The following is a 21394-nucleotide window of genomic DNA, read 5'->3' as shown; positions in this document are numbered from 1 at the left end:
AGCTTTGCACTTTCTTTGCAATTTGGAATAAAAGTTTATGTCCCAGGGAAATGTTTATGCATTATCTAAATACTGCCTTATTCAGAGTGGAGCCCACCAGTGATGCCAAAACATCACAGCAGCCCCCCATGTCTGTCCTCTTCTGCTCCTAGGAGCTTGAAACGGGATTCTTCCCCTTACTATACCAGTCCCTGCTTTTCTCTAACATACACAGGGAACATCATCTGGCTAATTGCAGGTTTTCTCTTCTGGTGCTACAAGATACCAGCCAGCAACCTCTGCCCAAGTTTGTCTTGGTGAATCAGAAACTGCTCCTCATACAATTACAGAGGACAAAAAGGCCACGTTTGCCTTTACTTTTGCCTTACCTTCCCTCAAAGCATGAATTATGGCAGAAAAAAAAAGTGCATCTCAATCCATTTTTTACTGGGATAATTATTAAAATCACAAATTGGAAAACAAAAGACAGAATCACTATTTCCAGCTTTGTTTCTGAGATTGTTTTTGCTAGCTTTATAACATTTTTTTAGTCTCATTTGGTCAAATGGAACTGAAACCCACACAAACAGCCTAGATTATCAGAGAGCATAACTCAGGTGCATAACTCAGCTCAGGCACATTTACAGCACACTTTAAATCCAGGTTAGAACTTAAACCACCATTTCTATGCCTAAAGATGAACCAACAGCGCTCCCACTCCCTTCTCCCATCCACATGCCCTCCATCGTACATTCCTGCTGCTTACCTTGCTCACACTCTTGGGCTTTTCAGACTCATCTGCAAACCTCTTTAACTCATTAAACAGGCAAAAAGTTAATGCAGCAGAGAGTTAATGCAGCAAAAAGATTGTTTTTCAGATAGTGAGCTGATTTGACCCACTGAACAGTTCAACAGGTGTCAGACCCACACAAGCAAAAGAGCAGGAAAGTGGAGCCAAGAACATGAGAAGAGAGGAGAAAGTGGGGGCGAAAGCAGAGTAGGAAAGGACAGAGAGCAAAACATGCCCATCTGAGCACCAGTGATGTGTTATGTCACCTCAAATATTTGTGGTCTCAAGCCCTAACCTGAGCTGCCCAGGCCAGCCCTGAACACAGCTGGACTCCCAGGATCAGCAGTTGTAAGGAATCTCCTTCAGTGCACACCCATCAATATCTTTTTAGCCAACAGCAAGAGGAGAGACAGCTTATGCTACTAGGATAGTCACAGAGTGACAGTTTTGTAACAAATCACTTGAGGAATATGAACAGGCCAGGTAAAACTATATAGTTACACAAAAGTTTGCCCTCAGGTTCTGACTGACCTACCAGCTATGATGTAAACACCTGCTCTTGAATCCCACTCACAAGCCTTCAAAGTTCACTGAAACTTCAGAGGTCACTAATATTCCTCCTTCTGCTTCTGCACTGAGTTGATGACATATTTATGGCAGGCTAAGAAATCAGCAGTGACACCACAACAGCCTCTTCAGCCATCTCCACTACTGGACTATTTAAATCTCCACAGGCACCCAGAAAGGCAGAGGGGTGATGAGAAGACTTGTGTCGTAAAAGACACCCACTTTGCTGAGTGCACAAAGAACTGACACACACAGTGTGGACAGTTCAGCACAGGCCAGAGGTACAAAGCAGCTGTGTGATGTACAGCATCCCATGTAACTTGGGCTGAACAAGGTTGGCTTAAAAAACAAATCAGACACTTCCTGTGTGGATCAAAACAGGTTTGTTTGGGGCAGCTGACAACAGCAGGCAGGCCAGCACTGAGACAAGAGTTTGGACCCATTTGTCCCATGCAAACCCATAAATACCTTTTATGGTTTTAAACCACGTTTCACTTTAGCTAACTAATAAAAGGGACAAAACCACACAAATATCTTGATTTAAAAGTTTATGATGCAATGTTCTGCAAGTTGCTTTGTCTGAGTCCCAAGAGGACATCCTACTTTGAATATGAAATTCATCTTCCATTTGGCTCAGCTTAGTCATATGGATAAACTGCTAAATCCTTGTTTTATTTACAAACAGGATTAAAAATCACATGAGGTAACCCTGCAGAGAACAATTATAGTGGCAGAGTTTTTACCTAATTTATTTTTCTGGTTCCAAAAAGCTTTCTGAAATCTTGTTTCACTAGGTACAGTTCAAACTGTTACTCAAATGCAATTACACTAATGTTAGACTGAGACAAAGGAAAATATTCTCATGGCAAAACAATTAGGTACTTACAGTTTTGGAAAAGTTTCTCCAAGAAACGACTGAGATCAAAACTTGAACTTTGACTTTTAATCTACATTGTTGAAAATTAACCCAAGTCCACCTACTGCCAAATTTGTGTCTTTGCCAGATTTTTTCAGCTGTGAATTTTAGAGTACTCACTCAGATGTGACAGATATGGACTGAGCCCTTAGAAGGAAAATTGAGCCCTTAGAAGGAAAATTGAGCCCATCTCTTTCTCTTCCCTGCCAAAACAAAAAAAAATGGCCAAGATCTGACAGCTGTGTCAGATCTCTGAGCATGAAATGCTGACACTCCAGCCCACTGAAGACATCCAAAAGCACTCACAAGCAAGAAAGGAATTTTAAGAGTCCACATAAGTCTGTATAGATTTACAGGTTGGGTGGTGTCCTATCAAAGGGTGACACAAGGTCAAAAGGGAAGAGTTTGTGTTAGTGATTACTGGATGTTGCAAAATTGGAGACAATTTTGAGCAAGCATAAATAGTTCTATCTAATGTGACAAGAAGAGATACTTTGATTAAATCCATCAGACATCGCATGTAAGAATCAGTAGATACACCTTCAAGTATTGGTGCTGAGACAGGTTTCATTTGTGACTTTAAGTCTCTTGTTGACACTTGTGTTTGTCTCCCTCACAGAAATAACTACTAATGCACATGAATAACCTAAATTCAAGGTCTAAAATGTGTGTTGAGGATGGGATTGGGGTTGACAAAAGCCTGACTTCTGAGCATAACTTCCAGGGCAGTGTTTCTCAGCTTTCCAAGGGAGCTCTAACCTTGCTGAAAATCCTCTCTGGACTTCCACATCCCCTGTGTGGTTATGCTGCTGGGAGGGAAAAACAACACACCAGCAAGACACTTGGTATTTTTGTTGCACAGTGGTGTTGCCTCACAAATTTGCAACTTTACTGCTGTACTGAGAAACATTTTGTAGGCACTCTGCTCATGCCTTACAGACAATTGGTGGTTGAGGATCCTGATCTGCTCAGTGCTGCAGCAGAGCGTGCAGTGAGGTGTTTTCCCCTGTTATATCTTATAATAAAAGTTCATCATTTCAAAGTTCTGATATAGTATCTTCTCAGTTCTCACACATTAGAAAAATTCTCAAGTAAAAAGCTATTAACAGGCTTCCAATATATCAAAAGTCTCATACTCCCTCAGAAAAAAATACATTTTGTTAGAGCTATAGCACTGCTTTCATTTTCTCCTCATGGTGGTCTCCAAATCACACCTGATGGTTGCTTGTACTAGGATTTTGTTTTTACAGTTTAATTAGAAATAGAAAATATGTTTCCACATACAGGGCTGTGTAGTTCTACAGTCTCTGTAACATTATTTTGTTCAACAATAATTTTAGCTTAGGGTGAGTAAGGCTTAAGATTCAGACCCAGCAAAGGAATTACAAAAAATGGAAAATTTCCAGCCAAATAAACACCACCTTATAGTAGGCAATAAACAATTCGCTTTAAATACTTACCTCCATATCAGAAAAAAGTAACCCAGAGGTTATTTTAAGATGCAGTTTAAGTGATTTATAATTGGCTACACGTACAAATTAAATACTTTGTGAAGAAAAGAGGAGTAGATATATGAAATTAACATATGTTCACAAATGTACAGCTAACTAACTATTCAATAAATTCATGTAAAATTCAATACCTATGGAATTCAGTATTGTTCTCTGTTGTGATTAATTAATGGATAACAAAGCTTATAGAGAGTCTGGGATGTCTTAGCATATTGAATTCCCATCTTCTCCATGGGATTCCTCAAGGCCATATTTTCACCAAGTTCACTATCAGCACTCTGCCTGAGCAACTGAGACTACAACTATATTTTTCTGTCTGGATAGCTTTTGTTTGAGAGGTAGCTCTAATCATTCTACTGCTTCAACATAAGGAAAATACCTCAAGAGCATCAAGTATTTGTACAGAATCAGGGTATACCCTATTCTTAGCAAGTAGTTTCAGTGAAGATGCTCACAATAGGCATTAGAGGCATATACTTCCAGAGAGCAATTTATCCCATTTTAAGACAGCTGTCTAAAATAAGTAGGAGGAAATGGTCTCTGGAGGTGCTTATTCCTTTCCTTGGATTTGAAATTCTAGAGAGCTAGCTTAGTCTAAATAACTAATTTTTAGACAGATAAAAATCAGGTCAGATGACATCTGTCCTGGTTCTCTCTCCTAATGTCATTCTAGATCCACTCATCCCAGCCAAGGAACTAAAAAGCCTGTCAGCCAGCAGCTCCCAGCCTGAGGTCAAGACCCCCTTACAGTTGCTTATGCAAACTCACAGGAAATCTAAAGGGATAAACAATGTTCCTATGAAAAGCAGTAAAAGTTCTCAGTGAAAAATGCAAAGTACAATTATTGGTCCCAGTCCAAATGTTGTATGTCATAGTGAGTTCAAAAACACAGAGGGCACTTCTGGCCTCACTGTAAATGCCACACATTATTTGGAAAACACTAATGACTAAGTAGCTCTTTCCCAGTTGTAAATAATCCCATTTAATTAATGAAAAGCTGGAAATAAGAACTATATCTCCACAGAACTGAGCACTGCAGCAGTCTTGGGTTGCACATCTCATAGGATGTAGCACAGCAACCTGGATAAGAATGTCATGACACAGAGGAGGTTCACTGTCATTTCCCCCACCAGTTTAGAGCTGGACCACAATCCAAGCAATGTCTAAAACCACTTTTTTTTCTCAGTAGTATCTCCTATCTGCTTCTCTGGCAGGGCACAGCTCTGGTAGTTGAACAGCCATGCAGCTTCCCGTCAAATGGAGGCTAACGGGGAGAATTTCTTGTGAGGGCAACACAGAATTTTCTTCTCAGGGTTGTACCCTGATCTGGGTACACACTCCAAGAGCTTTACTGCAAATTTCAACTTTTAAACAGACCAGCAAAACTGAGTGTAGAAACCTCACAAGACAGGCTCTTTCACAATATTTTTCTCTCCTTTCGCCTGCTCACAGGGGTCACAGCACTTGCATAAATTAAAAAAAACCAAACCTTCTCAAGATATTTTGGGAACCTACTCTCTCGAAAGAGAAGAAGGATGCAAAATAAAGAAATATATAATAATTTAACTGATCCTCCTTTAATCAAAGATGTATTTATTTTGGCAGTGGTTATACCAGACTAAGGTAAATCATGGGGAATTATAAAGTCTCATTATATTGGTCAGTGAAGAGACAAATAAGTAAGACCTTGATCTACTCAAACCAGGTAGGGAAGCATCTATCTGCATTTAACAAAGAAAGTAGTGTGATGGTTACCTCTGTATATGCAGAAACACAGACAGGTACAAAACTTTCTGCTTGTTTTGAGTCTGGATTCAGGTGAAGTTTGACTTTCCAGTAAGATTTTCTTTCCTCTCACCTCAACAGAGTATGTCAGCTACAAAATAAATAAAAATTCAGATCTGTCTCCCATCCTCAGCTTTGCCTTTGACTCTACACATCCCTGTTAACTCATGTTCATCTCACTTCTTTCCCCTGTAACGCATTAAATAGTCATTTGTAGCAAACATTCAGATTCATACCTTGGAGATAATATTGTTTATGTGCAAAACATTGTTGCTGTCTGTTTTCATAACGATTTATTTAAACCAGCAACACTGTCATAACAGTTTCTCCCTTAAGAAAGCAGTTTAGCACATTGATTTGCACTTGTATGGATTTGGGGGCTCTGCTTTTGTTTCAGCAAAACATTCATGTCTTCTAGTCTTGTGGCAAACCTTATGAAGACATAAAATCCTTTATTCTTCGTAAAATTTGCTACGAGTCTGGAAGACACTCTGTTATACAAACTTCTGGTTTTAAATGTTAGAAAACACAAACGTTCCAATTGTCAAAACAGCTTTTCAGAACAAATTATCTACATAAAAAAAAAAAAAAAAAAGGTTGAAAACCTAAATATATACTTTTGGGCAGTACCTCCTCTTTAAAGTACAAAGGGATTTGTTGTGAGATCAGGTCGTCAGCTTTCCACTAAGGAGGCATATTGTCTCATGAACACACTTTCAGAAAAGTTAAAGCAACAAATGTACTGTAGGCTGACTGGCAGTTCAAAGCTTCAAAGTCTCTCTGGGGACTTTTACTCTAGAAGAATGACATTAACTATGATTCATCAATCAGTGGTTTATGTAACCTGATCTCATTTCACTTTCACAAGTCCCCAAGGTTCTTGATGTATGATAATACCCTTTGTGTGCAGTGGTATCATCAGGCTGGATACCAGTTACTAGAAACTGCCTGAAGCTGATACACCTGGCCTTTCTAGGCACACTTTGCATAGTGACCTTGCCTAAAAAAGCTCAGTCCTAAAAGGTGAAGCATCTGAGTGGAATCTCGAGGATCTTTTGGGAATCAGGCACATACCTACGCATGTACCTGTGAGTGAGGAGCTTCCTAGATACAAACATCTCATTTCTAAAAAATAGGAAGTTTTAACAGAATCCTCCAAAACTGATGCTGTTTCTCAGAGAGGTTTAAGCTGAATGAAATACGCATTCTCTTTTGACAACGAAAATTAAAGTACTGACTTTAAATAACAGTGTAGATTTAAGACTTTCTGATAAAAAATACCTTACCTCTACGCTGATAATTTTTATGGTTCTTTCAACAATTGCTTATTCAACTTCTACAAACTATTATGAGTATTATAAAAGGCAACAGGATGGTATATGACTTAAAGCAGTGGGCTGCAGTGACCCATAACACCATGAAGGTTATGGCAGCTTATAAAATAATTTTAGAGTGTGTTAACTCCTCATTTACATGGAATTATATGAAATATTCTTCTGATATGAAATTATATATGACATTGTTAACATTCTCCATTTTTTAACACAACACCAGTAAGTATGAACACTGTGGCAATGTGGTAGCTCTCTAAAATTAAACCAGCCATTTGTAGCCCATGGGAATGCACCAGGAAGGGTTACAGGGCCTCTGTGAAAACTAACAAAATCAAGCCTACATCCACTAGAATCATAGTCAGCAGCCAGAGTGGAAATGTGCAGGAATCCCGTAAATCAAGGAAAAAAAAAAAAAAAAAAAAGACCACCTATGCAAACAATAGTTTTTTTGACAGAAAATACTCTGAAATCAAAAGCAGAGTTTCAGGTATCCATTTTAAATAAACAGGACATATTCAACACCTAAGGATTTTAAAGACACTTGTCCTGAAATATGTGCTCGTCTGCTGCTCTGCACAAGGTTCTTTTCTAAATCAAATGCTTTGATAAGACAACTACTCAGCTTTGTCCCATTAAAACTTTACCATTCATTGGCACAATATGTGTTAATATGAAATCATTTCAGTATGTTAGTGACTAACACGTTCCAGAGCCTTTTTTTTTTCCTCTTGCAATAATACAGTGCTTTCAATTTTCCACTGGGTATTTCATTCAATAACAGTTTATTGCATAAAACACCATGTTTTGAACCAGCCACCTCACTTGTAACTCCTAAAATGTTTGTGAGAGCTCACATTTAAATGCTGACTTTTCCACACCATTCTTGATTTCTGTTATCAAGGATAAGATCAGCTAGAGTGGAAACATCAATATTTGGTGTAAAAAAAACCTGCCATAACAGACCAAAAATCCACTATATTTTTTCAGATGCATATGCTGAACTTCTAATGAATTTTTAATGACTTCTTACAGTAGAGAGACAATTTCATGTACTGATTCATGTTCCTTGTGCTTAATCAAAGTCTTTTCTCAACTCCAAGTAGGATGAAAAGGTCAGGTCTTGCACTCACACATACAACAATTCAGGCATACTGTAAATTCAGCCCTACTGCACTTCTTTTTGAAGAAGAGCTATCTTATTTTGCAGCTACATGTGATGACATGCAATAAATAAGTTACTTTGTATTTCATGGTATTGTCAAGGTAGATTCTCCTACGTAAGCGAGTAGACTGCATTTGCCCTTAGTGAAAAATAACTACGAACATGACTGATTCTCAGTTCAGCACAACTCTCCTTTTTAGACAGCAGAGAAAATGCCACTATTAATAGCAGAACTGTCAAGGCAGCATCATCTGAAAGACTCAGAGTGTTTCAAGACAAAGCCGGATTGTCATTCTCTTGCTGCACTTTGCAAAAGATGGGGGGGAGAGAGGAGGGGGAAGAAAAAAAGCCTGATTATTTAAAGAGATAATTTAAAAGGAAAGTTAGTTAAAATTTATGCTCTGGATCAGATAGGAAGGGCTGACATGATTCAGTATAGGATTCTTTTGAAAACCAGCTGTTTCTCTTACAGGAGAATGGTTCCATTTGTCCCGTGTTTACTAGGGATTCACCTCCAGTGAAATAAGTCTGGGGAGCATGGAGGGTGGTTCCTGGTCTCACTGTACCTTCTACAGATGTCTGTGCTCTTTCCAATATGCTGGGGTGGGGAAAAAGGGGTGGAGAATTCTCACAGTTACACTCAGTAAATCAGAAACAGCACTTCTACACACACCTAAACCCTTAATCATTTTTTCCCCTAACAGGAGCATTGAGGGAGAGTTCATTCTGCACATTCAGTAGCTTTGGGGTGACCTAATTGTGGCCTTGCAGTACCTGAAGGGAGCCTGAAAGGAAGATGGAGAGGGACTTTCTACACAGGCATGGAGTGACAGGACAAGGGGGAATGGCTTCAAACTGACAGAGAATGAGTTTTAATTAGTTACCAGGAAGAAACTCTTTACTGTGAGGGTGCTGAGGCACTGGCACAGGTTGCCCAGAGAAGCTGTGGATGTCCCATCCTTGGAAGTGTTCAAGGTCAGGCTGGATGGGTCTAGTGAAAGGTGTCCCTGCACATGGCAGCAGGGTAGGAACTAGATGGTCTTTGAGATCCTCTCCTACTCAAACCATTCTATGATTCTACAATTCAATACAGTCACTCCAGACTCTTTCATAAGGAGACATCTATGCAGTGAACAGGGATTCAAATTTACACTGCACTGGCTCCACAGGGAGGCACTCAAGGAAGTCCCCAAACCTTCCTTTTAGTGAGATCCTTTGTTCTTCTTTGAAGTGCACATATGAGTACTACACATGTTAGAGGACTCCATATACTACTGCAGTAGTGCCATGTATAAATTACACCAATATCTTTGAAACCTGAATACCTTTTTACACATTAATTCCTATACAAAGTGACTTTAGAGAATTATCATAGCAGGAAGCAATGGATGGCTTAGGTTACCAGAAAGGAAGAACACTGCCACTACTTCATGTGACATATTTACCATTAGCACTGCCTAGAGCCCTTGAAAGGGACATTGCTAACCAAAGGGGAGTTCTGCTTTTGCTTATACTTCTGGAAGCAGGTTGGAAGAGAGACAGGGGGAAAGAAAGTCTAGAAGTTAAACCTACTGTTGTATTCAAAGTTAAGTTGTAGGATGCAAGCCGGTGGAAGCCATGCAATTAAAACTCTGTAAACTGTAAGTAGGAGTGGCATTAGGAATTCGGACTCATCAGTCACTGATCTGTCAATTCTGACTTTGCTGATCTAAACATGGAGTTTATTTCTCTTGCTTGGGAGATTCCCAGCTATAGGAACTGATTCAGCAGAGACTGCTGAGCTCATTCTCGGAGCAATCATTAGCAATAGTTCTTTGAGGCTACATCATAGTTCTGTCAGTGGTGTGAGCTGACTAATATAATACATCATAAAAGTAGTTTTAAAATATTGCTAACTATCCAAATTACTTTTTTCCATTTCCTAGTCAATTCCATGGGTGGTCACCCTTCATTTCTGAATCACCTGTTTTTTCCACTGCAGAAGAAATTATTAACTTTCCTTCTCTTACCTCTCTGCTGCTTCTCACATATTTCTTCCACAGGCTTAACATCGATTTTGGGATCAACAAGGAGAGCTGTTTCTGTTTTTGTCAGCACTGAAATGGCCCACACCGAATAGGAGTAACAAAGAAAGTTGTGCTAGCAAAAGCTTGTTTGGTGAAACACTATTTGAACAAAGCAGTTACAATTACAACTCCATGGATCAGAAAGCACAAACATTGTAGTCTTCATCAACATAACACCAAGCAAGAAATACCAGAGAGAGAGTATTATAGCAAAATTTTCAGACTTTGGCATCCAAATGTAAAAATTTAGGGAACGATCAAGGTTCCTAATTATAAGTGTCTAGTGTAATTTTAGACTCTCTCTGATTTTCTACCTAGTTTGTAGTGCTAGCCAGGTTCAGGAATGTCAATACTGGATATTCTAGGACATATAAAATGTCCTAGAAAACTCTGTTTAGGGAGTTGATTTACTCCTCTAATTTCAGATTTGGCTATTCAAACACAAGGCACTTTGACTTTTTCAGAGGTGCTGACACTATCAATGAAACCTCTTTTTTATACTTAAGTTGGTTTGCAGCTTAATTTAGAAGGAAGCAAAGGCTTATAAAGGCTAATAAAATTGCTATAAACATGAAAAAATTTTGTCAGTGCACATGATACATTGTGCTGAACTCATGTAACAGCTACAGGCTGTGAGACACACACCATTCTGTTTCATTATTGGTAATATTTACACTGATGTATATTAATGCTGCTGTTATGCTCTCTGGTTTATTCAAAAAAAAATCAAAATAAGTCCATTTAAGTTAATGCCTATAGCTTTTCCTTTTCTTTTTTGATACAGCAGGCAAACTAAACCACGAGATAGTCACACACTTCTAGTTCCTGGTAACTGAGCAACAATGTAATTTACTGGAGACATCTGCCTTACACAGCTGTACAGCAGCTGGTAAAGTGCAAGCAACAGGTAATGTGGCTCTTTGTCACTCTCACAAATGGGAGAGATACATCCATTACCAAAAGTCTTAATGTGTGTTATTAATGCTATTAAGCAAATGTAAAACTCAGGAATTGAAAAGCAGTCATTAAAAGTGGGAACCAGCTGTCCAGCAGGTGTCAAGAATAGCCTAAGAAAAAGGTAAATATGAGAAAGAGGGAGACAACCTTAAATCTCAGGCACTGAGCACATAAGGGAGTTAAAGCACCCCTGATGGAATTCATTTCACACACATTTAGACACCCACAGTGTAAACATCTACACCTGAGCGAGTCACCCGGGGCTGTTTTTATAGGCAAAAAGAAGAAACAGGCACTAATCATCTAAGCTGTTTTAGAGTTCTGCATTAGAAACAGGCACTAGAATGGTCTCTCTATTCATCTCACATTTAGTCAGAAAAATCCCACTCCCCAGTGTACAAGAGCAGCAGACACAGGTGGGTGTCTGCTGCTCGGTCATCTTTTTGCAACTCCAGACATTCATGTGGGTAGTTTCCAGAAGAAAGCAGGGCACTGGCATACCATATCTTCTGGATTCTTTTTTGAGTCTCATCTCTGGTGTCCCCTAACCCTCATACAGGCACAATACTTTAGACAAATCTTTTCATACACACTTAAACCCCGATATAAAAATGACTATGTAACTACTCAGAGTAGAATTGGTCACGGGTTTCTTTAAGGAGAATACTGGATTTATTTTTTTTTTCTTAAGCTGGTAACAATTATTTTGCACAGTAATATAGTTGTTTTTCTAAGCTCAGGGCTACAGAACTTTGTCAGTGGTAAAAATAGTTTTCTAGCCACTCACTGAATGGTACTAACCGCACATTATTTAGTACCAACATCTTGAAATTTGAGTTGTGAATTGTTCTGCTGCCAAAGAGATTCCGCAATTTCATATTACATTTCTGTTTATGTAGGAAAACACTACTTCTGCTTAAGACAACTTGCAACAGAAGGTGTAAGTTTGTTAATGGTACATCTGACTAATTGCTGGATAGACTTCTTGCTGACTCTGCCAAGATGCTGTGTGGTCCAGGAGGCTGGCAATGATCCTGGGACACCATGAGCCTAGTTTCATTTCTGCAGTGCACTTAAGAATCAGCCTTTCTCTTCTTCTCTCAAAGCACTAGTGGTTCCCCCCAAGGCCACTTGCAGGACAGCTAGAATTAAAATTTGGGACCAATATTTCTTTGAAAAGCCTGTTTCTCTTTTCTTGTGTCAGCCCGTAGCTTGATTCAAGCTTGACACAGCAACCACTCAGATGCCTTAAAAAATAAAAGATTCTGAATATTCAGTTCAATCTTTTAAAATCTTAAATGCATACTGATCTGTCCATTGCTTTTCAGGATTTCAAACAACATCTTTCACAAGAGCTGAGCACACATATCACTACTGAGTGTCAGTGGGACACAGATCTCTTTTCACCCCAGAAAAAGTGCACCAAGGCATTTTCGAGTTCAATATTCAAGCACTGAATATTGGCTGGTGTCAATCACCAGCCAGATTATCTGTCTAATTGTTTCTCAGCACGATTCTCTCTATGTAAAATGGGTTTAATCCTGCCTTCATTTCATAGGAGTGAAATTGCTACACTGAAAATAACACCAAAATATTATTTCATTGTAGTCAAATGCTACAGTGACACTTTGGAGCAACAAACTTGTTTCAGATGTTGCACAGAACTTACTGTCATGGTGAAGATAAAACACTGTACTTACTTCGCTTACACTGGGACTTTCCATCCAGAGGAGGGATAGCAGGAACCTGGCAAAAAGAAATATAGGATCATATCATTAAAAACAGAGAGCAAAATATCCAGAAGTAACATCCCTTAAAAGAAAAAAACAAAAACAGAACTCACAACACACACACACACAAAACCCCAAATAAACAACTACAACAACCAACAAAACATTTTGTCAGTCTCTAGAGTCTTATTTGCAGACGAACTGTTGTAATCAAGTTAAGAGGCTACTATCCCAGCTAAATATTCCTTCTGTATTCAACTCAAGTAGCACTGATGCCTGAAGTGAGCCAACACTGGAACTTTAGCCATTTCAATGAAAATCTGGTGTTACAGACTAAACCAACAAAGAAGGGGAGTTTCAGTTAAAGCAACGGACTTGGCATTGAAGCAGTTCTTTGGGGTAGAAGAGATGCATATGGTAACTTCTTATCCCAGAAAACTCTGCCTGAGCTTTTGTGCCAGCATCTTGACCACCACAGATAATTAAAAACCTGTTTTCCAAAGGCACTGGGGCACGTAACATAAACTAAGAAGAAGAGGAAAAAAAGAAACCAAACCACCATTTCCCACTGAAATCCACGGGAAATGGTTCTAATCTGTATCCTTGGAAATCTGCAATCAGGTAATTGATTAATACTGGATTTAGTCTATTAAAAGCTGTGCATTTTTCTCTGTGCACACTAGAGAAAAAAATTTGCACAGGTAGTCTTTATTCTGACATTTCCTGGCTTTTTCATCCTAGTCTTGCCTTCTTAAAATTATTAATTGACTCAATTTTCATGCATGCATGACATCTACCAGTCTTTGTAAAACGTGAGATTTTACATGAATAGTGACAGAATTTCCATTCACATTTATACTTGACTGAAAAGTGTACATGATTTCTACCGTGTTACCCTGAATGATAACCCTGTCTGTCAATTAAAAAACATTTTCACTCTTTTCTTACTCCTCACACAGTTTATATCCCTCCAGACACTTTTCCTGTTTGATCTATACACTTCTACAACAAACCTCCACAACTTTAACTTCTCCGTCTTTCCTCAGATATCTGTTTTCTTCTATTTCAGTTGCCAGTGATCTGGTGTTTCATTTGCTCTGGCTTTCTTAGTGACTTTTGTTACCTTATTTAGCCCTCAAAAACACCCACAGGGAATATTACCTCAGCATCTTATCAGAACCGTAAAGCCGAGGCTACATTTCGGATGTGCAATATGCTATTACAGCACCTTCACCAGGGCATCCTGCATATATCAGGTGAATATTTACTGATGTACTAACAAAATAATGACCCACCTGCCTCTGCTCCTCTCTGGGGCACTTTCTGTCTATAGGGATTGGAATTAACGACAGTCTCTCTGTTCTGCCTGATGTCAGAGCTGAGAAAGGTGTGAAGGATATATAAGAGCCGTACTACTTGTCAGCAAGGAAGAGGGAAAAGGATACTCCAGAGCTAGATGCAAGCGTGGAATTGTTGCATGCACCCTTCTTGCTAACACAGACGGGCTTCTCCAGTTAGATCCGTGACCACAAAGAGGTAAACAATTTCCCTTTTTTCTCTAGGTGCAGTGCAACAGATGTGCTTTCAGGAAAGCAAAATATCCCTCATTATTAACCAACAGCATTTTTCAGGAAAAGGCTAAGACAACTACAAGGGAAACTGCACCAGGACCGGTATTTGAGACTGGGATATGTCAGGAAATGCAAACCGGAGATAAAGGGATAGGATTGAAACTACTAGATGGAAAATGAGCATTTACTGCTGAGAGCCATCTGTCCTAAACTGCATCGTGTCACTAAACTTAGAGGGATCATTTTTTCACTCCAGCCTGTGAAAAAGACTAGCTGCTGTTGATTTAGGACAGAATGGGAATCAGTAATAGGATGTGCTGAAAAGTATTTGGGTTTGCTTTCAGTTTTGAATCATTATTCTTTTCAGAAAGTTTGGAAGGGAAGATGTGCAACCTAAAGCTGTCTGTTTTCTTCATTGCACTTTCTGTGACTCTGAGCTGTTTGGAAGCTACACCTATTGAGAAGTGAGTAATAAATAATCATGTTTATTTCTTTTTAGGGAAAAAGGTTATTGCATGAACTGCTTTTGCTTTCATGTCTCAAATAATATGAGCAAAAATAGAGCAATTCAACTTCACTGGGTATTTTGTTGTTGTTTAAAGATTACTGTCTGTGGCTGATGATCTGTCTGATGGTACTTCTAAGAGACAAGGATGGATATTGCCAGTAATGTCACAGAATACACTCTCAGGACTTAGTGAGGAAATGCCAGAACAAGCAGCAGCAAAGACAAGAAGGTATCGATTTTCCTTGTTTCTTCTAGTCATATCAGACAGGATTAAATCATGAAGTAAACTTTGTGCCAGTGATACCCTATTACTCGAGACTCTTCGTCTCTGCTGTTTATTCTCAAAAAGAGATTAAAATATCCTTCTTCTAGTAAATAGAGCTTTTCTGTAAGCATAAAGATCAGCTTTTCTGTAGGTGTAAGATTAGAGCATTCAGGGGAGAAAGTGAAATCCAGAGACAAAAGTTGCAGATCATTTAATCCCTTTACAATTATAATGCTTTCAGAAATTACAAAGGTTACAAATACTACAGTGCCTTGAGAAGAAAGGCATATTTGGAAAGTGCCTCCTTTTTTTAAAAATCTGTCCCATTTCCATGCCTGAAGGGGGAAAAAAAAAGAAAATAAATCCTTCTTCATACTAATGCTCTGCTAGAATGGAATTGTTTTATAACATAACTGTCTCCTGGAAGTAATTTTTCATTACAGATTTAGATATCAATTTATTCATAGGAAGAAGGAAAAGAAGCAATTGATATGATAGCATTTGTCTGAAATGCATTTATATTTATAAATTCATAAATCCAGTTTCAGGTAACTTTCTAATGAATAAAAAAAAAATTCAAGAAATATTTCCAATTCATACTCAAAGATAAGCAGCACTCAGCTATTCACAGAATCATCAAGGTTGGAACAGACCTTCAAGTTCCTCTAGTTTTGTCAGGTTTTTGATTGAATTTCTTTCAATGACAATTGTGTTACGGATAGTTTCAGTAAATACACCTGTCTACAGAGTTGCCTGTGCCTTTCTCTTTGAATATATATTTTAAAATGTTATTATATGACAACTCTTATCTTCCAAAATATTTTTATAATGGTGGTTAATTTCTCACATTTTTACAGCTATCACTTTAAAAAAATATATTAAAAAAAAGAACAAAACAACAAAAATAACTGTAATACTCAAAGATGTATTACAGCCTGGGATGCCTTATCTGCTTTTTTGGAGCCTTGGACAGTATCTCACTGGATGAACTGTCTCATCAAAGCACTTATTCATTTAAGGGCTACAGATCAGAGAGCTGACAGGTATAGTAGGTTCAGTCAGGCTACACATGAGAAAGAAACCTAGCAGCTTTCTGTAAGGGCTGGAGTTTTACACTTGGAGTACCAGGACCTGATTTTGTACCTTTAATGAAAAAGCAAATTCTGCCTCCCCAAACAAATCAGGATCACCATGAGAACCAGTTGCCATTTGAACCTCCTATGTTAAGGACTTGCTTAAACTCTTAAAAGCAATAGAAGCACCCATGAAAATCTAAGGGAAGCTATATAAAGCCCTATCCAACCATTTCATTTAAGTGCAACTACATATTTAAAATATTAATTGCTTAGAAATTGCTGCCTATCTACCAGTGAAGAACCAATAACATACAGACATTTCTCTCGCAATTGCTATTCCACTTGGATTCTTAGATCAATACAAATAACTTTAAAAGGCTGTAAAACATTTTGGATAACAGATGTAATATTCAATAGGAAAAGGAACTCACTGCTAACTGCTGAGTTTCAAACTAGGAAAGTGTCACTCTTCACGGTGAATTTTTGCTGTAAATTGGTGCTACCTCTACACCAGCATGAAGAAGTTCAAGAAAATTAACAATAACTCAATAGGCAGTCTCAGCAAGCAAGTATTTCTGTCTGAAGGAGCAACATAGTGGTGAAAGAAACAAATCTGAAAACTCAAGCTCTCTCAAGCTAGTAGTTTTACTATGATTAAAAAAAAAAATATCTCATGCTATGTAAGTTTTACATGGGGTTCTGTAAATGGTCTGTTGGTTCACCTATTTGTAGATGTGGATCCTTCCACAGACACTCTTTAAAGTGTCATCTAGCAAATCATTATCTCCTACCACTACAGAGCTTTCAAATTGCTGGTGTTTTCAACAAAGATGTGGCAGCTTTTTGGTAATGATGAAAACTCTGTTTAGTCAGAGCTGAGTGGTAGAGAGGCAGAGCTAAGGACCATCTTAAGTGGTACTGGCAGAACTGGCAATGCCTGCCACCTCTCATAATGTGTGGTGCAATTGGGAGAAAGAGTCTTTGGGCTCATTCCACTTGATTTAGACTGGAATATTAGCATTCACTTCAGTGAGAGAGGGATATGACTCTGTGGTAATGAGAGACCTAAATAAATGTTAGTGACTGTCATTGTGTTAGTAATCCTCATGATATCAGCAAGAGCTCTAAATAGATTTAGAAGTTCAGCTTGAAGTTAAACATTTAGTCATTGCTTTCACTTAGTGTATAATCTATACTATCATTACAGGTTTTCCAGATGTCACAAACTGCTCTGCAGAATATCAATAAAAAACGACACATGACTGTTGAGGTCTCTGCATTTAAATAACCCCCACCATTAAAACTGATAATAGATACAGCACAAGGATTTTTCTTTCAGGCACAAAGTAGGTGGTGGGAAGACTGCAATGTTCCTCTATTTGTGCACATCTTAAAAGAACTCCCACATTAGCGCAGCTCAAATGACTATTAGCAGTGGCACACTCCCTATTGCTCATCATTTGACTTAATCTTGGCTCTTTTTTGTCTCACCTTGGGTAGTCACCACCTGGAGAAGAGGAAATGCAACACTGCCACGTGTGTGACACAGCGCTTGGCCGACTTTTTGGTTCGTTCCAGCAACAGCATCGGAGCAGTTTATTCCCCTACGAATGTGGGGTCCAACACGTATGGAAAGAGGGACACTGAAGGGCTATTAAGCAGAGAATCCCCAAATGATGCATAGCTTTAGGGTGTTAAGGTGGCTACCGATACAGTTTTCATTAGGAGCTCAGATTTTAATGTATCAATAACCTCTTGGTCATTTATTACTTGTACAGTCTTAACAGTGCCTTGTTTTCTGTGTGTGTGGGTGTGGGTATGTGGTTTATGTTCACCATTTCACTATGCATGCACAAGGACATGCATAGGCTATCCTTTCAACTCCATTAAGAATTCCAGAAACCTGCTTGTCAAATTCTGTTGTAAAAAAATAAATATATCTATCACGATAATAAATGGAAAAGTAATTGCAACAGGGGTTTTATTATTATTATTATTATTATTAAAATGATGAAAAAGATAACCATGATGTGTATGTCTTTATAGTCACAGTTTGGTAAGAGAAAGAAATCATCTTAATTAAAGAACAGTGAATATCAGAATGCTAGCAAAAGTTATGTCCTAATGAAAGTAAAACAGAAGAAGAATCTTCTGGGTTTGAAACATCTGCAGCATCTTGTTCTGCACAACTGAAGGAACAATTATATGAGACAAGATGGCTGCATTGTGCACCATAATCATATGGTTATGCAGTTCTCTGACTGGTCTCTTTCCACTCTAACATGCACTGAGCAAGTAGAAGTGGTCTTGCAGCACAGACCTCTGTAACTACTGAGCATGGGATTTTAAGAATTTACAGTTGTTACTCTGAGAGGTTAGCAGTAAAATGAGAATAACGAGCTTTTACTTATGAGTATCAGAAACTCCTGTCCTTGGGTATTCCTTTCCTTGAACTAGAGCGACAAAGGGAAGAGACAAAACCCATGAGCAGTTATAGCATCAAAATGTATCAGAGGAACAGGGTAAATTTGTCCACTGACATATTTATATTGCTACCAAAATCCGAGAAAACTATTTTAGAGATTGGCAGACCCGAATGAAAATTTGACAGTGTTATTTTCTACTACCCCAGCCCAGTATCTGTGCAGGCTTAAAAAATGTGTTTGTTCCTTTTAATTGCTAAGCAAACTTCCACAGAGATCACACCCTGTATCACAGTAATGGTTGTTTTGTCTATCATTTCCTCACTGAAGGCCTCACTATCATCTGAAAAACATTATTGTCCAATTATGAAAAACATTCAGCAGAAGTTTAGTTCTGGAGAAGCAAATTAAATCTTAATAATTGCCTTCAGTTGATTCTGTCATAAAGTATACCTCAAAATTGATAAATTTTTGCTAAGTTTAATGTTAAATAGCATATTCTCTTCATTTCACAAATAGTACATGGGAATTAAAATTGCTGCACAGAATTTCTGCTGTAAAAGTTTACTGATTACGGATTGTTACTGATTACTCTCTTTATTGAGGAAAGTTTCAACCTTCATTAATGTTCTAATGGATATTTATTCTGATTTTTATTGAGAAAACCATTCATATGGTATTAAATTTGTCTAATATTTCTGCCAGCTAGAAATCCTTTCCATTCAAGTTACTTTTGAGTTATGTTCCACAACCATTGCGTGCTTAATTTGTTTTCCAGATAGAATATTTATTTTTCAAAAAAATGAATGAGAGAGTGACAGGACAGCTCTGAAGTGTCACTGTGACATTGCACAGAGGAGTAACCAAGTGAAGCCTTTCCTGTAGGTGGATGCTGATTTCTAAGCTGATCCCGACCTGAAATACCTACAATGCTTTATGCACCAGCTTTTGCTCTTTCAGCCCCCATTTGGCAAAATCACAAGAAAGCACAGGCTGCCTATGCACAGGATCAGTGGAACTGGATACATTATTTTCTGCCTTATGCACTCCTGAACCTGGTGGATTTGACACCAACATGTGTTTAATATTGGTGGTGCTATTTAGCAAATACTGAAAATTATTACTCATCTAAATCAGCAAAAACACAGAGAAGGATAAGAAAGATATCAATAGCTCAGAGGGTGACCATCTCACTTATCTCCAGCTGCTCTTTGTCTCACCAGTTGTCAGTGCTCTCCTGAAATTTGGTGGAGAAAAACAGCTACTCCAAATTCATCCCAGCTTAGACATCTATTTCGGGATGGGATGAATCAGTCTTGAACTGCCTCCATTTCTTCCTTGACGATAGAGAGTGTCTAGACAATTAGCTGAAAATGAGCACTTAACTTTAAGATAACTGAAGTTAGGTGACAGGAATCTCATCTGTGATTGGTATGAACTGTTCAAACTTTAAAAAAAAAGAAAAAAATCTGGTAAAAAAACACAACACCAACACAGACGACTCCAAATCAACTCATATTCTGAACTACCTTAGTTAATTCATCAGGTAGAGCATCTTGAGAAACTGCCTACACTGAGACTTGTTTCCCCATACATATCCCTGAGAACACAACTGTGCTACCCTGCCCCCTTCTGTGTAGTTAGGCCCCTTAGAGAAGAAGGATTTAGTCATGGTAAGCTTGGATGCAAGCACAGTCCTGAGAGAACTGGCCAGGAAAAGAGTGGATTTAAAAAGAAAAATTAAAATAATGATAATAATTAAAAAAAAAAAAAAACAAAACCACACACACATCCCAAAAAAAAACCCCACATTACAAATAAGCATTTACACATCACTTCATCAGAAGCCCAAACAACATAACTTCAGACATTTCAGAACATGAAGACTGCTAGGTGAAGCCTAGCTAACACAAATTAAGTGACTCTATACATTTTTTTTAAATCTCAATATGTATTTTCCCGCCTCTTCAGGGACATCAATATTTTTTGAGAATCAAGTCTTACACTGATTGTGTTCCTTTTCAATTCTTCTGGGTGCCCTATGTCTTTCAGAGAACATGCAACAAAAGAAAAAATACAAAAGAGGAAAATCAGAAATATATAGAACATGATAAACATGGCTATATCCCCATTAAAAAAATAAAAATTCTAGATGTCTGGTTTTTAGTGTGTTTTATTAAGTTGTGTTTAAAAAGGGAAGAATAGGGACATAATATTGAATCTCACTGAATGAGAAGGGGAAGAATAAAAATCATCAAACAAGCAAAAGGAACATTAAAAAAAAAGGTGATAGGAACATGAAGAATGTTTTAAATGGAGTAGTGGGCCCTAGGGTCTAATATTTCTAAGGAACTATGACAGCTTCATAAAAGACAGAATTTATATTTTTTCATGATGAATAGAGTTGAGGTAAGAAATTGATTTCACCTGTAAATGCTTGTGCTAAAACTAAGAAAGCACACAATATACATGGAATATAAAATGTATTCTTACTGAATAGTAAATTTGGAAGGAATAGTTTCCATTTCTATTAAGACAATATACCTAGTTTTCAGACAAGTAAGTTTCTTAGTGAGAGTTTTAAAAAGAAGGTTGGCAAAGCTTCCATTCACTTTCAGTGGGATAAGTTATTATAAAATCTGGATTCTACTGAATGGCTTTCTAAAACTATTTGGAAGTTAATACACTGATACTATGAATAAAACCCTTTTCCTGCAATGAACTATTGCACATCTTCAGTACCTGCCATCTTCA

The 21394-nt window shown here is 38.0% G+C and overlaps 2 protein-coding genes across 8 annotated transcripts in view; one reads left to right on the top strand and one right to left on the bottom strand.

The window, feature by feature from the left end:
* The window catches only part of LOC127469744 (solute carrier organic anion transporter family member 1A2-like), a 54556-nt gene that overhangs the window by 17101 nt on the left and 16061 nt on the right, over nucleotides 1–21394 (bottom strand). For 2 of the 6 annotated variants that reach the window (XM_051784456.1, XM_051784455.1), the window contains exon 2: nucleotides 12768–12813. In XM_051784456.1, coding sequence (XP_051640416.1) covers nucleotides 12768–12813 — 46 coding nt within the window. Of the gene's footprint in view, nucleotides 1–745; nucleotides 993–1035; nucleotides 1228–2222; nucleotides 2288–12767; nucleotides 12814–12910; nucleotides 13025–21394 lie in introns of those variants that run through there. The other 4 variants (XM_051784457.1, XM_051784459.1, XM_051784461.1 and 1 more) reach the window with 4 other exon arrangements.
* Nucleotides 13181–18189, top strand: IAPP (islet amyloid polypeptide). 2 transcript variants are annotated; one of them, XM_051784507.1, is made up of 6 exons: nucleotides 13181–13418; nucleotides 13930–14053; nucleotides 14174–14333; nucleotides 14736–14832; nucleotides 14971–15105; nucleotides 17718–18189. In XM_051784507.1, the coding sequence occupies exons 4-6, from the start codon at nucleotides 14753–14755 to the stop codon at nucleotides 17899–17901; spliced, it is 399 nt and encodes a 132-aa protein (XP_051640467.1). In that variant the 5' UTR covers nucleotides 13181–13418; nucleotides 13930–14053; nucleotides 14174–14333; nucleotides 14736–14752; the 3' UTR covers nucleotides 17902–18189. The 2 variants fall into 2 exon arrangements, with proteins under 2 accessions (XP_051640467.1, XP_051640466.1); XM_051784506.1 differs by lacking the exon at nucleotides 14971–15105.

Source organism: Manacus candei, unplaced genomic scaffold (assembly GCF_025592945.1).
Source record: "Manacus candei isolate 608988 ecotype Guabito, Panama unplaced genomic scaffold, ASM2559294v1 h1tg000018l, whole genome shotgun sequence".
Classification (NCBI taxonomy): domain Eukaryota; kingdom Metazoa; phylum Chordata; class Aves; order Passeriformes; family Pipridae; genus Manacus; species Manacus candei.
This window is presented reverse-complemented; position numbering and strand designations above follow the sequence as displayed.